General features: G+C 38.1%; 1 protein-coding gene and 1 long non-coding RNA gene across 2 annotated transcripts; both read left to right on the forward strand.

The window, feature by feature from the left end:
* Positions 1-6,095: 6,095 nt before the first annotated feature.
* LOC115681620 (uncharacterized) lies at positions 6,096-9,205 on the forward strand. The gene is made up of 7 exons (XM_030605619.2): positions 6,096-6,209; positions 7,828-8,042; positions 8,234-8,352; positions 8,466-8,590; positions 8,719-8,804; positions 8,990-9,081; positions 9,168-9,205. The coding sequence occupies exons 1-7, from the start codon at positions 6,096-6,098 to the stop codon at positions 9,203-9,205; spliced, it is 789 nt and encodes a 262-aa protein (XP_030461479.2).
* A 7,330-nt stretch (positions 9,206-16,535) lies between these two features.
* Positions 16,536-17,132, forward strand: LOC130138303 (uncharacterized). The gene is made up of 2 exons (XR_008816710.1): positions 16,536-16,877; positions 16,952-17,132. It is a non-coding gene; the product is annotated as an uncharacterized LOC130138303 (long non-coding RNA).
* Positions 17,133-18,416: the final 1,284 nt, after the last annotated feature.

Raw genomic sequence — 18,416 nt, forward strand, 5'->3', positions numbered from 1 at the left:
ATTCAGGTTTGGAATTCCAATTGCCAAACAAAAAGCTGCCTATATATCTGAGTTTTCTTTCTCTCGGTAAGAAAAGGCAATCTCAATCTCATCATACGGGACGACGACCGAGCGAAAATGACGATCGAGATGTGTTTGATTGATAAACCGGCCTATGTTACATTTCAGCCGGTAGCTGGAATGTCCTCTAATCCTTTCTTTTGGTCTTTGCTTCAATGGTTTTGCAGTGCAGCATCCTAAAAAGATGTTTGATAATGGTTGAATATTAAGTACCCAATAATATTAAATTTCCTGCCAAATTTAGAATCTTCAACATGATTAGTAGGTTTTAACCAAATAAAAATTTCTAACTGCCGTTGAGTATTCTTTAGATTCAATGAATGAAGTGATCTCTTCTTAACTTGAACTAATAATGTAAGTGATTTTTTTTTAATTCAGTCAAATGTTTCAAGTCAAAGCTACTTATGATTGTTAAGCGTGCTTCATTTTGCTAACTACTGGATGTTTTTGTTTTTAGTACTTAATTGAGTAAGCAAAAGTACCGGCCTAGATAATTAACTTAACCCCGACGAATTGTAACCGATCAAACTTAAATTTTCAAAAAGTCAAATTGCAAATGTCATGTCGCGTGACAACGAGGGCCGGTAGCGTGAACATGTCTCCGCTGTATAAGCCCAATATAACGGAGACATGTCTCGTCAAATTTTGACCAATGCGAAATTCTATTTGGCTGCACAAAATTGGTTTTTAGTCTTAACATAGAGAAAAGAATATATTAAAATAAGTTAAATAACCGATACTCGCAAAGAGACAAGTGTCCGTTGTGTAAGTAATTTTTCCTTTTTCTTTTTCAAATTTCACGGCTCGCGCACTTTGATATTCTTGTAAGGAGAAAAAACCTTTTCCGAGTATATAATCTTTTCAAGATTTTCTGAGACTTCTTTTTCTCGTCATCAAAGTTTAGATGGAAAGCGACTCTTCTTCTAAAACAAATCAGAACGATATCTTATTCCAAGCCTTGTTTATTACATCCCCAAGATTACACCATATAAAGAAGGCGAAATCATTTGATTCCATCTCCTTGACTTTCGTAAACAATATGATGACATTCCCTCTTTCCATGTCCACCATCCACCCGCGGGCCATGTGCGCTAGTGCTAGGGAGAAAATTACCAAAAAAATCATAGACTTATTATAATTGTGTCAATTTAGTTCTAAACCTTTTTTTTTGTCAATTGACTCTTAAAATCTTTTGTATTTGTGCCAATTTAGTCCATCCTGTTAATTTTGCCTAGAAATCATTGACATTGATGCCCGCCGTCCTACGTGGCACGATTGGCGTTGCCGTGGATAATTTTTAATAATATTTTCATATTTTTTTCGATTTTTTTTATTTTTCCTTTTTTAAAATTTTTTTCTCATTTTTTTTCTTGCCTTCTTCTTCAAGCTGGTTGTCGGACCAGCCATTGGACCTTGCCGGCCACTGGCAAGGGTAAGCCTTGCCCAACGACAGCAATGTCAAGCCTCGCCAGTGGCTGGCAATCAACTAGAGGAAGAAGGGAAGAAAAAAAAAAGGAAGAGAAAGAAAAGAAGAAAAGAAAAAAATATTAAAATTTTATTAAAAATTGTATACATTAGCGCCAGCCGCACCACGTAGAATGGATGGCGTCTATGTGAGCGATTTCCGGCCAAAATTAGCCGAATGGATTAAATTAACATAAATGCAAAATGTTTAGAACTCAATTGGGTAAAAAAATTAAATAAAATAAAAAGTTTCTAACCAAAAAATAAATTGGCCAAAATAAATTTAAAATTGAATTGGTACAACTATAATAGATTTATGAATTTTTTTGCAATTCTTTCAACTGCTAGGTGTTTCGACCAAAACAAAAAAAAAACCTGCTAGGTGTTCGTGTCATCTGATTTTTTCCCCAATGTTGACACCTAAATTTTGCTCAATCATTTAGGATTTTATTGCATAAAAAAATTAGGGATTGATTTTTAACCCCTAAACAAAAATATTTTCATGGCATATAGATGTTAGACGCATTTGCATTAGTAGAATTTAGTGAAACATATTTTCCTTTTATTTTATTTCATTTTTATTTTATGTAAAAAAATCATTATAAAAATTTAAAAAAAAAAAAGGGAAAAAAGAGAGAAGACAAAAGGGGACGCTATCTTCCCCACAGACAGGCGCCCTCCCTCTCCACACTTACACCCAAAATGAAAAAGGGTGTTCGGCCACAATTCAGAGAAAAACAGAGAAAGTAGAGAGGAGTGAAGGAAGGAAAAAACAAAGAAGGAAGGAAAAAGACAAAAATGATGAATGAAGCCTTTTCCTTTCTTCTTCTCGAAACGCAAGGGGATCTGCTCCTCTCTCCTTCAATACTTTCACAAATAAAAAGAAACAAGTGAGAAAGGACAAGAAAAGGGGGTCTGCGTATTTTCATGAAAAAAAGAAAGAGAAGAAAGCAGAACACGAAAAAACAAGAAAGAAAATGGAAAAAAAAGCTTTACGGCCCCAAGGCTCAAAAGAGGGGAAGTCCATCTGCTTTCTCTCAGGGAATGCACGTCCAGAAGGGGGGCTAGAAGTAAAAGGAGAAGTAAAAAGAGAAAATGACAAAAAAGAAGAAGCTTTGGCTGACATGAAGGGCACTGTCTCTTTGACCGTGCAGTCCATTCACCAAAAGAGGACGTTCTGCACATACTAAAAAAAAAAGGGACAGTGGGGTGAAGCAGAGAGGGGGCGAGTTTTTGAAAAGGAGAGGAGAGACACCGAGAGAGATCTGGAGGGGAATCAGAGAAGACGAAGCTTCGCTCGTTCGTTGGAGGACCGCCCCGATCGCCGTCGAGCCCTCTCCGCTGTGCATTGAGAGCCCACGAATACCGGAGTTAGCCGTTCTCTCATTTTTGGACGTCGGAGCTCCTCGCGGTAGAGACAGAAGGAACCGAGAAAGAGAGCCCGGAGAGGAGTCGCTAGTTCGCCAGTGATCCGCCTGAGTTGCCGTCGGAGGCTAAGCCGTCGGCCGCCGTAGAGTCAGTCGCGAACCAGGTAGGCCCCGGATAAGGTCTTGTTCTGTTTCGGCCTCCCTTCCCCTGCCTCTTGGGTGCCGGGCACACCGAGTCCATTCGGTGATCGCCCGGCCCCGTCGACGGAGGCTAACATTTGTTTGACACTTAGTAAACTCTTTCTAAAGTTGTATGTCGAAAATCGACCATAAACTTTGTCAAAATGAGATCTGCGATCCACTTTTCAGCTGCACCACACCTGTTTGATCAAATGTCCGAACCAGACCACTTAAGCTTTGTAACGTCGAACCTGGTTGTACATCTCTTTGGCGTTTCGGTGCAAGCCGAGTTGAACCCGTGTCTAGATAGGGTTGATTAGAGCTTTATATATCATCTTTGAGCCAAAAATGGCCCTCAATCTCAGTTTTGAGCCTCCGCCTGTATTCGCCTACAAGCTGTTCGATAAAATGTCTAAGTGAAGCTCCGAATCTGTTTTTGTGAAATCAACACTCTAGAACTTTGTCATATGCTCGATTTATTCTAGTCTTGTTGTTGACTTCAAGCTATCTATGTTTCTGTGTGATTTCGTGGCATACTTGTTGATCCCCGTCGTCGGCCGTGGACGAGCACCTTCCGGAGACTCACTCCTCTCGCCGGAGCGATGCCCACGGTTAGAGGCCGCCGTGGTCAGTTTCCCATCCTTGTTTTGTGTGTTTTATGTGTGTATAGATTTAGAGTTTTAGATGTGGTTGAGATGTCGAGATATAAAAAATGGAAGTCGATATCAGTGTTTGGTCGCCGGTGTCCTTTTTCGTGGCCGGAGTTAGCCGACGGTTCGTTGGGTGTGGCGGTCAGCGGTGAGAGTGAAAACCCAATGTCGGTCGTTGGAGTTCGCGGCGCGCGCCGTCGGTCGGAGGCCGAGAAGTGGTCATGGCGTGGTCTCAGCAGAAGAAGAAGTCTCGGTGGTGAACTGTATGAAGAAGTTCACGTGCATGGAAAAAGCACGTAGGGGAGGAAAGAATAATAAAAAATAGAAAAACAGAAAAGAAACAAAAGAAAAAGGGGAAAATCAAAAGAAAAAAAATAGAAAAGAAATGAAAATGGGGTCCCGGGCCGCCGGGCGGGTTGGAATGCCGGGTCAGAGGTCGGGCGGATCGGTCAGGGGATCCGCTCCGAATCCTTATTTTATTAATAAAAACATTAAAAAATATTTAAAAATTCCAAAAATATTAAAAATTCCAAAAAAAATAGAAAATGTTTAAAAATCCAAAAAATATTAAAAAGCCTGAAAAACATTAAAAAAAATCAGAAAAATTCAGAAAATTCCAAAAAATCCAGAAAATTAGAAAATGTTCAAAAATCTTTTTTGGGCTTAATTTCACTAGATATTAGTGTTTTTCTCATTCTAGACTTAGTTTAAAACTTGTAAAAATTGAGAAAACCTTAAAAAAATTCCCAAAAATCGGATAAGCAATTAGGGCTTTTCTTTAGGGCTTTTGATTGTCTTTTCCTTTCTAGAGACGATGTTAGGTTGCTGGTTGTTTATTTTCTTTATGATTATCTAGTTGCGCACTTTTAATACATTGATTGTTATTTTCTATTTTTAGAACGGTTAGGTGGAATCTTAACTTTTTCGATAGGCTGCCCGGTACGTTAGTTTGCGAGTGATCAAGTTTAGGTACCGAAAGGGTACTAGTAGATCGCTAGTGTAATCAAGTTCCCGAATTTTGGAATCTCTGATTTTCGCACGTATCGAGACGACACTCCCGCGTCTCGATTAGGGTTTCTAGCCGACCCTTGATCATGGCTAGTGGCAACTCCAATCGAATATGTAAATTAGACAATTCTCGTCGCGTGAGGTATGAGGCTCGGGAGTGCCTCGGTCCTTGACAAATACCTCTTGGCCTAAATCCGATCGGTTCGGGTAGGTCGCGACACCCAAAAGGAGGACTGATTCCATGGTTGAATATATTTTTTTTGTTAAAAAATAATTCATGGAGCACGCAAAAATCTCTTAAACACAAGGGTAATATGCAACAATTAAATATCTAAAATCTACTCGTACGAATTCATTATTGATCTTATTAAAGACGACCTTTAGGGTGTTTCTTACTTGACAAATAAATTAAAGAAACGTAATAATTTTTGATGCACTAACTTTTCGTCGTGACATTCGTATCCATTATCTTTAAATTCGAAGTTTCTTGTTAACTATTAAGAATAGTGTTCACGAGCAGCGTATGGAAATAAGACTCATAACAAAAAAAAAAAAATAAAAATGAAGTATTGAAAGGAATCAGTATATTCAAGATCTCATCTGATTTGGAAAGATGAATCAAGTTGTCGAATAAAGAGAGATATAGACTAAGTTTAAGAAATCATGAGAGATTTCAAGATCACATCGAAATTACTTCAGTTGATTTAGATCAAGATATTATCCATTGTATTGTAAAAAACAATAAAATGCATCTTAGAACTTCCAAGTGCACGCACGAAATTTTCTTGTGAAAGTTCGAAATTGAAATCCAAAATCTTTCTATATAATAGAGAATTAGACAAGTTTAACCAATTCCCATGTAAACTCGTAATCATGACCATTATTGTTTGACATCATACTAAGATAATGGTCGACGTATATGATATCAATGCATGCTGATATTGGGACCGTATCTAGAGATTTTGGAAAGCAAATTAATGAGAATAGGAAGAGGAATCCTATTGAGCGATGAGTTGGTCAGCATGCTTATCTTTTGTCATAAATTCTTTTCCATGTAAGGGAGATGCAAGAAAGGGATGCCAATATCCAAAAATTTAAAGGAATCAATGAATGAGTTGAGATGTTGAGTTTTAAAAATGGAAAACAATCTTCAATGGGTTTCAAGGGCATTGGCTAAACCCTCCATGACATTTGGCACTCCACTCGTTCACACACGTCATTGCTGCTGCAGACACCAGGAAGCGTTTTGAAGGCTTGAAGAGGAGGGGCAGCTTCTCTTTTACAGTCTCTGTATCAGTTGAGGCACTGACAGAGAGAGAGATAGAGAGAGAGATAGAGAGAGAGAGAGAGATCGAGATTGATACCAATGGCACCAACGAGCTGGGACTTGAGACTGGTTCCAGATTTGAAGGATCGGACAAACATGGAGTGTCTTCCCGTCTCAGTGATACCCACTGTTCCAGTCAAGGAGGTCCCTAGGGTAATTCTCTCTCTCTCTCTCTCTCTCTCCATTTTCTTTTCTGTTCTTTTCTTTGTTGAATTTCACATTTTTAGTTTTTTTTTTCAGACGGTGATGGTTTTGGGTGTTTCTCCTATGTAGATAGATCTATGGAAGGTTGTCTTGTTTTTTTGTCTGAAACAGTCATGTTCGCATAAACTCAACCTTAATTAATTAAGAAATTTGCTCTTGCCATTAGTTGTTTATTTGAGTTGATGACTTCTTATACCCTACGTTGAGATAGAATGGACATTTTATAAAAAACCAAACCCCATCACCATTTAGGTTCCATTCGTTTCACGAAAGCATTTTCTAGATATTCCGCCTATTGGTTCATGGAAAATAAACTAGAAACATTTTTCACAGATAGAAAAAACATTTTCCGCTTTTTACTTTTATTTTTATTTTTTTAAAAAAACTGAGTTTTTAATTATTTTTATTCTTTTTTTTTATTTCCTTTTTTTCTTTTTTTTTTCTTCTTTAGCAATTGGCCGCTAGCCATGGCGGTAGCCGGCGACCAGCCACGGGCGAGCTCAATCCTTGCCACGGGCCACCGAGGCTCGAGCTCATCAAATTCTGACGAGGTCGAACCCCGATCCGAAGAGCTGGGTGAGGCTCGAGCCTCGCCCGTGGTTGCTAGAGCCTCCTTGACCTCAAGCGACCTCGACCTCGCCGAATCTCTGCCTTGCCATAGGCCGGTCGCCAGCCATCGTCGTGGCCAGTGACCGGCCGAGGAAAAAGTATAAAGAAAAAGAAAGAAAAGGAAAATAAAAGAAAAAGAAAAAAATTAAAAAATTCGCACTTTTGGTAATTTTCTCTAGAAAATCAAATCAAAAAATCAAACGGCGTAAAATATTTTCTAGTTCATTTCAGGTTTCAACCAAATACCGAAAAATATTGTTATTATCCTGGAAAATGATTTCTTGGAAAACATTTTTTAGAAATGTTACATTTTCTGCGAAACGAACAGAGCCTTAGTATAAGTGTTGGCATTGACCAAAATAATAATAATAAAAGAATGAAATTGGGACCAAAATGGTAAAAATCAATTTTGAATGAAAAGGCTAGATAACCGAATCCTGTCCTCGATCGTCAATATTTGGTTAAATCGAGATGTTTGGTTCAATTTTGGAAGTAGTATACCCTGTTGAATGATTCCTAGAAACGATATAATGATTGTGAAACCGGGGTTCCCTTTCTCTGGGTGATTTTCAAAGATTTATATCCAGAATAGTTATCATATACTAATTTTAGTCGATTCAATTTACTTGTTTGGGTTATTCACTATGATCTTGATATGAATTTGATGGGCATTAAGATTGTGCTTCGATTGTTCTCTTTCATATGTTTTAGCGAAATAGAGGAATGCTTCGATTCACGACTCCAAAATGAAGAGGTTACGTCGCGCAAAGCCTTGACTCGACGCAGCTAATTGTTTTGACACGCAGTGATAAGCTTGTCGCATTCAATTGCAAGACGATCCACGAATTTCCTAAGATTGCGACACGAACATGACAAGACCCTATACGTCTTAGGTTGTGTTGGACGTGACTAGAAAACTAGAAAAACAAATCCTAATGATGTAATTCTTTCTCCACAGCCAAGCCATGCGGAAGATACGAGCGAATCGGATGAGAAAGACCTGGTGGACTCGTTTTGCCTTGGTGATTTTTGGAAAGCTTATGAGGAGTGGAGCGCATACGGTGTGGGCGTTCCGATAGTACTGCCTTGTGGCGAATCGGTGATGCAATACTATTTCCCTTCCTTATCAGCCATTCAAGTGTTCACGTACCAGAAGTTTCCGACGCCTTTCAGGTCTCTAGTGATACTTACTTTCTGCTAAATCTGTTCGACTGCGACCCTTTTGTTACATTTGCCAAAGTAGATTAAAATTAAGTACTTAGATGTAATAGTTGTTTTCAGAATTACGTATAGCTTTTTCAAGAACGGTCGCAAATAATCCTATAATGCCGATTAAATTTATGTCAAATGGTTGATGAATGAAGATTTTCTGGGGAGGGTTCTTCAATGGAGTATGAGAATGATGCTATGAGTGATGGAAGCAACAGGAGCGGATCCTCAGAAGTCCTGAGCACCGACTCCTTCAGCAAAAATCTCTTTCAAGGCAAAATCCTACTTACCTTCTTGCTGATGGGTTTTGGATTTTTAATATAATTTTTTGTTAATTGAATCATAGAAGTGTTTTTTTTTTTTTGAATTTTTGTTGGCAACTTTCAGACTTTGATTTTGGCATTCAAGAAGGGTCAGAGACAGAGGAAACGCCAGAGTATCATCACGGGGAATTGTATGTTCAATACAATGAGGTGTTGAATCCATATGCTCGAGTCCCCCTTACTAAGAAGGTAGCAAACCTTTGGATCTGCTTAAAATTCATGAATAAATGTTTTTGTTTGCCAGGAAATGATGAGGACTTTAATTTGGTCATAATTCAATATGGTTTTTGTAAATGGCGGAATCTTTCTTAATTTAGATTAAAGAGCTGGCAAAGAAGTATCCTGGCTTGACAACTTTCGAGAGCACAGACCTCACTCCATACAGTTGGGTGGCCATTGCTTGGTATGTATTTGTCTCTTATCTCTTCACTTGCAAGAGTAACTAGTTAGCTAGTGGTAATCTAGTATCAAGATAAAAGGAAGGATTGCCTAATGAACTAATTGATTCTTGTGACTGAACTCTTTCATCTTTTGTTGCTTTAAAATTTAATGCCGAGCAAAATATTGTATGGTCCTTTATATTGTCAGGTACCCGATTATACAGATACCGGTGATGAGAAACCAGAAGGAGTTATCTGCATCTTTCCTTACTTATCACATGTTGTCATGGTCTACTCAGGGTTTGTTCTCTCTCTTTCCCCGCATGCGCGTGCAGACTAGTAACTAGTTAATGTGTATATTTTCTCATTCTTATGTTCATGATTAGTTTCATTGCATACCTACTTTATCGCGGCTTTGCGGTGATACATGACCTAATCTGTAGCACTTTTTTGTTCTCTCAAATGTCATGTTTTTCGAGCTTCCCTAGCTTAAACATATGCGCAATGCTACCTAATAAATCTGACTAAATTGTTCTATCAGTTGACGTGACAATTTCATATAGTGTGCTTAATCAGGCTAATCAACCACTCTATGGGGCTCAATCCCCAACAACACTCTACCGAAACTTCTCATATCACTCAATAAGTACGATTTGAAAGGATCTGATGTGCCTAGCATTTATCTAGTGAAGTATGTGAATTAGTTCTGTAGATTGAGTTCTGATAGATGAAGTAGTTAAATGGACACAACCTCATTGTACTCTTTTTCAAAGATTAAAAGTTCATCTATGGGTCAATATATCATTCAGCTTTTGTAGTACTATGATTTGAAAATGTTCTAAAAGTACGAATACTTCATGTCCGTTCCAGATATAGTATTCCTACAATTTTTTTGGCGTATTCCGAAGGCGCACAATAAGCTAACTAGCTAAGTTCTTAGAAGCTTTGTTATTTCTTCAAGGAATGTGATCGGCAATTATTGATGATGCATAGGTTTGGAAAATGTCATACCAGAAGACAATCAAAGACTCGAATGCATCGTCCCGCCAAAAGTCGAATCTAAAGCTCTAAAAAGTGGTGACTCTAAGATGTATGAAATCCGAATTCCTCCATTCGCAATGAGCACGTACAAGATGCATGGAGCTTTTTGGGTCGATCCAAAGACACTCGATCGCGAGATGATGTTCTCATACCAGCGTGCCGCTTGGTTTTGGTTGAAGGAACACAAGTTTCAGCACCATGACTATAACTTCTTTGTGTCTCGTGGTGTTTGATTAGTTCTTAACAACTCTATGTCTTAAGTATTGTCGTGCTGTGTTGACGAGATGCCAGCTCTTGTTCAATGATTAAACTTAATCCGAGGGTGACCGCTAAAACTCTATATGTCACTGTTAATCTTACTATTCTTTCTATAGAACTAAACTATACCTATGCAATGCTTTTCTTTGCTACATGTTTTACTTCTTATGACCTATATCTTGCATGTTTGGATAATTGAATGCATGGAGCATATAAGTGATTTTTTTTCTAGCACACTTTACACCACATATCAGAGCAATTAATTTTAAGCAAGACTACTTCCAAATGGTGCCTCCGTGCAAAATAGTAAAAGCTTTAGAGATATATGCCACTAAGAAAATATGTTGGATTATTGACACGGTACGCATAAACGGATAGTAATCACATAATAGGAGATATGAGAATATAGCATCACATATCATTTTGTGAGTTCTTCTTAAGTCACTACTTTACTAATTAGGAATTAGGTCCATTTGGAGTGATTTTTACATTTTACTTTTTTCTTAATCAAAATCTCACGGCTCATGCATTTTGACTTTTTCAAAAGCTAGAGTACTTGAAACTTTCATGAAATTTAAATGTTGAAATGTAAACTCACATAAAAGTTTTTCAAACTTTTTCGATCTATTTAATATTTTAAATTTTGGCGAGAAAGAAAAAAATAGTAATATAAATTTATATCTGTGACGCCCCAGAACGTCACGCGCAACACGTACCAATTAATATTATTAATAAAATGGCCAGCGGAAGTCAAAGTCTGAACAAGTTTTGTCAAAATACTTTTGCTTCTCATTAACAACACTTGTGAGAATTACAAGTCTAGACAATACATCATAAAATCACAAAGAATAAACATTTGGCGTAGGTCGAGGTTGCCTATCTCCATACTACAATTTACTCCAAAGACGGCCCGTACAAAAGTAGACTTTACAACGAGTCATAGATGTCGTTGCCTTCATATCAACCTTTATCCCACATCAACCCATATAGTAGATATACATCTAGTACAAACTATATCCGCCCTCGGGACAAGCATATCAACGTCCTAGCATTCATAGTATTTAGGGAAAAACCAGCAAGCATTGGTAGCGGATTGTCCATTCCTACATGTCTGAAAAATAATGGGATGAGCCGAGGCCCAATAAATGAAGTCTCTAGTTTTAAGTTAGGAAAATCAGCTTACCACTTCACCTGGCATAACCACATGCATAATAAACAGTATGCATAGCCACATTTCACAATACTTTCACTCAACCACAAGCATATGAAGTAAAACATTTATGCTCATGCGATTAGGTTCATTACTTCATCCTCCCGAACACTCCCGGGGCATCTCGACCAATGGGGCATCTCAACTCCGAGGCATCCCGGCACACACTCGGGGCATCCCGACCAACGGGGCATCTCGACTCCCGAGGCATCCCGAAACACTCCCCGGGGCATCCCGACCTACGGGGCATCGTCACACACCACTAAATGGGCGACGGAATTAATATTATTCTCATGCAAGCAATGACAACCAAGTATTTATATGCAAAAGTTCGCTTTGGCCCGTCCCATACCGTGCCATCACTGTTTTGTACTTTAAAATCATGAAATGCATCATCCGAGCAATTAAATATGAAGCAATACATTTCAAACTCAGAAGCAAACTCAGCTCATAAGCAAATTCGGGTTCATAAGCAAATTCGAGTCATCAGAAGCAAGTTCGGATCATTAGAAGTAAAATCGATTCGGTCATCAGAAGCAAGTTCAGACTCAGAAGGAAGTTTAGAAGCAGGACCGGATTTAGAATCAGAAGCGAATTCAGACTCAAAAGCGGGTTCAAACTCAAAAGCGAATTCGGATTCGAAGCGGGTTCAAACTTAGAAGCGAATTCGGATTCGGAAGCGGGTTCGAGACTCGAGGCGGGTCGGACTCGAGGCGGGTTCAAACTCGGAGCGGGTCGATTCGAGGCGGGTTCGAGACTCGGGCGAATTTAGACTCAGAAGCGGGTTCAGACTCACAAGCAAGTTCAAACTCACAAGGCTAAAGTCTGAAGGTAAAATCTGAACGAAAAGTCTGAGCAGTAAAGTCTGGGCGGTAAACTCTGAAGTAAAGTCTGAACAGTTTAAAAAGTATACAGAACCATATTTTTTTGACAGTAAAGTCTGAGCAGTTTCAAAGATATACAGAATCATCATTCCTACTCACATAATATACTTCACATTCAGTAAAACGATTTTCTACCCTTTTTAAACATACATAAACCAATAAGAAGAATCCAACAATCACCTCAAAGATAACACTTACACGATCAGATTTAATCGTTTTACTTGCCGATTTTCACCATACTTTAAGGAAACAAATCACATTTATTTGAACGTACACAAAACCAGCAAAACAGATTCAACCATCATCACAACCTCACTATTGCACATCAAAATAACCTTTCTCAAGCAACCAAGTTAAAAGTGCGAAGTAGATTTACTTAGCTTAAACCTAGAGTTTTCACTTACCTTGGGCAGAATTTGAACACCCAAAAGTTAAAGCTCTCTCGAAAATTCTGGATCGGTGATGGTGAAAGTAAAAAGTGAAGAAAGGAGTTACGATTTGGTAAAATTTTCCTTCGGTGATACCCAGATAAATGAAACAGAAAAGTAGACGAAGGGGTGGATAATTACAATGCACTCATAGGTGGCATCTTCTCTTTCCATCATGGCCAGGTGTCAGAAATCAGGAAAGGAGTGGTGGCCAAGGAAAATGATTACTTAGGCTAGGTGTCTAGCTCAAGGGGACAAATGGCATTCGGTCAACCTTTCATTCAATAGTCACGTGAGAGAAGAGGAGTCCAGAAGAGATATTTTGAGAGAATATCTCCCCCCTTTCCTTAACGGCAATTTAGAATAAAAGACTAACACTACTTAACCAAAATTAACCAATAATAATATTACCCACTAAATTCCTAAAATAACTGTAAATTAATTAATACCGCACTACGATTATCGCACACAACAACGTTTAAGATTTTAATTACGACGAGCTCGGGGCGATTACGTTTCCGAATCCGCGCTTCGGATTTACAATCCAACAACGATTTTTTATGCGTCCGCACGAATATTAACTTAAATAATACTTAGCTTTATAATCCAAATATCATCTTCGAACATAGAAAATTTCCAACGTCAATTACTTATTGTTACGAAATTTTCGAATGTCACAATATCAATACCTTTTTATATGTTAATAGTAATTTTAATCTTAAAAAGTTCTACTTTAATTAGCAATAAAATAAATTATATGAATTTACTTTCCATATTTTTTGTTCTTTCTATTTGTAAAATTAAACTTAATAAAGAAATAATATGTCAACATATTTTTGTTCTTGTCAATTTGTAAATTTAATTGTAATGAGGAAATAATCTAACATTTTATTTATTTATTAATTAAAAATTTATTTTTTTAACATTCGGGTTTTAATTTAATTTAGTTGTAAATTAAATATGTTTATTTTACGTTACTCTAGTAACTTCATTTAAATATTTTATCAATATTTCAATATAAACTCCATGAGAGATTAAATTTGTGGAGTAACAAATCAATAAAAGAGAAATTAGTTGTTGATTGCACGAAGCTTATGTTTGGATTTTAATTATATATGCTAGATTATATCTTAAATAATAACGATTGGGCATAATGTTATAAATTATTTTAATAGAGATTAGTATGAAGAGGGTAACTAGGTGCGAGCCCAGTTTGGGTGGAGATCAATTTTGGGGATTAAACTATCTAGAGAGATTTTGTCCGTTAATGGGGAACTACCACGATTTCCCCACCATCGATGAAAATTTTGAGTGGTATATTTGATGTCTGCAGTATGACATATACATTTGAAGTGAGTTGTGATTTGCATATTGGATAGCACCAATCCTGGAAATCGAAATATCCATAAATGGCCGGCGGACTTCTGAAATGTCAAAAGCAATTTGTTTTACGTACCACCAAAATTAAAAAATAATTTCAAAAAATCAAGAGAATATTTTACAAGAATCTAAATGTCAATATAAAATAAATTTCAAAGGTTTCAATCATTTTACATTAGAAAAGTGAATTCGGGTACGCTGCAAGATTAAAAGCAAAAAGTAAACTCCAAACATTCTCTAATTCTTGTGAGAATTAGAGAAGGCTATTTGTGAAGCGCTCCAATAGTTACCACTATTGTCTAAATGGGGGAACTATTGTCTAAATAAGCAGCAAACTAAATTTGTGAAATTAATAGGCCTCATCAATTACCAAAGTCAAGCACTTCTTGAAGGCATTCTGGAAACTCATGTCATCATAAATGCCATAATTAGGCGCCAGTTTACTACAATCAAATCATATGTTACATTGAAATGGAGAAAATTCGGGATCAACGAAAATAAAAATAAAAAAGCCCTAGGCAAGCAACCTAGCTATTATTTCCTCAAGATCAAGAATAACTAAAAAAAGTCAAGATTCGTTATTACCTTATCGAGATATGTAATAAATAACTTGGTATCTTGTGAGATGCAAGATGATACCAATATACCTCGTCCCGAACGATTAAATCTTTAGTTTCCTAAAAGGGTGTGGACTGGGTGTTCCTTCAACTCTTTGAGAAATTCCGGAAATAACTCTCAAGAACGTTAACAAGCCATTGAAAAAGAAGGTAAGTTCCTTCTCCCCATCTTTTACAGTGACAGCAGTTGTTCCTTTATTGCTTCCTTTGATTCTTAATCTGTTTATGGCACTTTTTATTTATTTATCAGAATCTGTTTATGGCACTTAATTAACTGGTTGTGTGTCTTGGTTAGGATTGTAAACGGTAATTAGTTTTTCATACCTTTTCAATCTTTTTGGGGGGACGGAAAAATTGGTAATATGAAATTTCTATCGCTACCTTTTTATGTGTTATTAGTTATTTTAATTTTAAAAAGTTCTACTTTAACTAGTCATAAAATAAATTATATGAATTTACTTATCCATATCTTTCGTTCTTTCTATTTGTAAAATTAAACTGAATAAAGAAATAATACGTTGAGGTGAGTTGTGATTTGCACATTGGATAGCACCAATCCAGGAAATCAAAATGTCCATGAATGGACGGTGGGCTTCTAAAAAGTCTTAAAGTAATCTATTTTCCTTACCACCAAAATTTTAAATAAATTATTTCTAAGGTTTAAAGCATTTTATATTTAAAAAAAAAGTGAATTTGAGTGCGCCGCAACATTCTAAAAAATCAAAATGTGAACTCTAAAAATTTTCTAATTCTAATGATCATCAGAGAAGGCTGTTTATGAAGCGCTTCGATAGTTACCACAATTGTCTAATTGTGGGAACTAAATAAACAGCTAATTAAATTTGTGAAATTTTCATTGGAGCGCTTCCTAAAGACCGACTCATCAATTATATATATATATTGCATCTTAAAAAGGAATCGAATAATTCTTTGCTTATATCAAAAAAATGATAATTCCTTGCTTCGGGACACCCTAGATCACATTCCACGCAGTATATCCACAAAAAGAGGAAGGAGAACCTGAGCATTGCCTTGAATTAAAAAAACATAGGTCACTAATATTCTTTGCCTTTGTCCATATTTTTTTTTGGTCGAAAACGGCCCACTTTCATTTAACTAACAGAACTGGAATCCACAAATAATGTCAAAACATAACAAATCCCAAAGGGGTTGGGAGAGCTTAGACAGCCAATTAGAAGGGAGGTGGCCTAATCTGGGTGAGTTTGGTTCAGCATTCCCAAAAGGCTTTCGGCCTCGAAAGCCCCTTGAGGAAATGTTGAGGCATTTGGCGAGCATTTCCAATGGGATTTCGGCCGAAAGCCAGCAGTGGAAATGCTGAAAGCCCAAGGCTGGTTCGGACTGGCTTTAAGCTTTAAGCATTTGCCTAATGCCGAAACCAATTTTTTTTCTTCTCAAACTACCCTCACTAATTCTTTAATATTCCAATGTTGCCTCTCGTGACTGTTCATCTCCTTTGGGCTGAGGGCAGCCGGCGAGGGCCACTTGGGTTGTGCGACCGAGTCGACGGAGGCCTGAGGTCGTGCGACCTCAGGCCTCCATCGCCTGGGGTCGCGTGACCCTCACCGGTGGCCATAGCTCTAGCGCCGACGGTCGTAGCCCATCGCCGACGGTCGTAGCCCATCGCCGGCTCCGGTAAAGGGTAAGCTTTTTTTTTTAATAAAAAAAATCCCAAAGCCCTTTGCAAAATAAGATTTGCCAAATACTACTTGGGCCAAAATAACTCCACAAATGATTTTTTATCAAACGCAATTTGCATTTCCCTAAGGAGCTTTAAGTTAAAGGTATTTGCATTCCCCCAATGCCCATTTGCAAAGCTGAACCAAACTCATCCTCTAAGGGCCTTTACGATCCCATCTGCACAACCATTATCTTCACGTGGAGAGAATACAATCTTGACACCCTTTAGCTAGGCCAAAAGGCCCTTACAATCCTCGATGAGATTCCTGATGGGCTTCACTTGACAAGAGCTTCACAATTGATAAGCTATCACTATGGAGTTCTATTGGCAAATCAAAGCAAGCACTCCTCAGATCAGTTCGCAGCTTCACCTCTGACAAATGTTGAAGACCTTCGCGAGTAGCTAGGGTTTCCACCATTAAAGCTGATTCAACACGGACTTGCTTTGCAAAGTCATCGACGAGCACACCATGAGCATTTCTGTATACTCCGGCAACTGAGGCCTCTGAAATGCTGTCTATCCATGATCCGTCGACGTGAAGCTTCCACGAGCCTTGGTTCGGCAGCCTCCACTTTGCAGGTGAAAAAGACCCATCCTTTCCTTTCGCTTTTATATTTGGAGACCGAATGTTTAGACCTCTGTCCATCGCGAAGGCTTCATCCACAACCAACAAGGGAATTGGATTGTGTGCTTAAAAAACAAAGGAGTTCCTGGCTTTCCATATCAACCACAGGACGCTCACTAGTAATTCTCGTGTAGGAATTGTTGATTCCCCAGTCAGTACTTCAAATACCCATTTGTCTATTCTTATAATATTCTGCGAAGACGTGTCAATGTTGATTCTTGGGTCAGCCCATATAATTTTTGCCCATTTGCATAGGAAAAACAGATGTTCTACCGTTTCTGGGGCTTGCTGACAAGGGGGGCAGATTAGGTCAAGTAAGCTCGTCCGTTTATACAAGTTTTCTTTTGTGGGTAGTTCATTTTGACACACACTCCACATAAAGAAGCGTACCTTAGGATAGAAGTTCAGCTGCCATATCATAGACCATAGTACTCGAGGAGCCTGGTAAGAAGATGATGCTCGGTTTGTGCTTGAGTCCTTGTTTGCTGCTTAGATAGAGTTATACCTACTTTTAACCGTAAAGGACCCATCTTTGTTGCCCGTCCATGGTAGCTTATCTTTAGCCAAAGTGGTACTAAGGGGGATAGCAAGAATTTCTTGCACAATGTGTTTATCAAAAAGATCGAGTTTCCAGCTTCTGGATGTTCCATACATTCGCTTCTTTGTCAATTAAGTCCGCCACCATTAGGGGATCCTCACGGTTAGCTGGGCCACCTATCAAGACAACTGAAAGCCACCTATCCTCCCGTATTTTGATGTTCTTTCCATCTCCCACTACCCATCTCATATTTTGGTCAATTGAATCTTTTCCTAATAACAAGCTCTATCATCCCCATGAGGGCCGAGAGCCCTTACTTACCTTCCAAAAATCTCTTTCCGGGAAATAGATTCCTTTTAAAATTTGACTCCAAAGGGTTGAAGGGGATTGTGATAATCTCCATGCCTATTTGCCAAAGGAGACGAGGTCCTTGAAACTGAGAGACCCCTTGTCTTTTCTGGTTTTGCAAATATCTCATCGTTTTCAGTGCCCTCTTGTCTTGGAAGTGTTTTGTTTCCACTAGAACAAGGCAATCATTTGTTCAACTGCTTTACAAACATAAATGGGTAATTTAAAAATAGACATGCATATTGAGGTAAAGCTTGTACCACCGTCTTGATCAGGATCTCCTTACCAGCCTTTGACATCAGTTTCTCTTTCCACCCCTCAAGCTTCATATTAACTTGCGCAAGAATCCAAGCGAACATATCTTTCTTTGACTGGCCCCAATCCGACGGAATGCCTAAATACTTCCCCGTCTTGTCAATTATTGGAACTCTTAGCTCATCTGCCATATTTATCTCTAAACTCTGTGGACTCCCATTACTGAAATATACACCCGATTTGTTTAGGTTGATGGCTTGACCCGAGGCAAAACAATATTGATTCAACACATTCGTCAAATTCTGACACTCCCTAATAGTCCCATCCAAAAAGAAAATGGCATCGTCCACAA

Source organism: Syzygium oleosum, unplaced genomic scaffold, assembly GCF_021117445.2.
Source record: "Syzygium oleosum isolate NSW1041296 unplaced genomic scaffold, Sole_v2.1 Sole_v2.05, whole genome shotgun sequence".
NCBI classification, from domain to species: Eukaryota; Viridiplantae; Streptophyta; class Magnoliopsida; order Myrtales; family Myrtaceae; genus Syzygium; species Syzygium oleosum.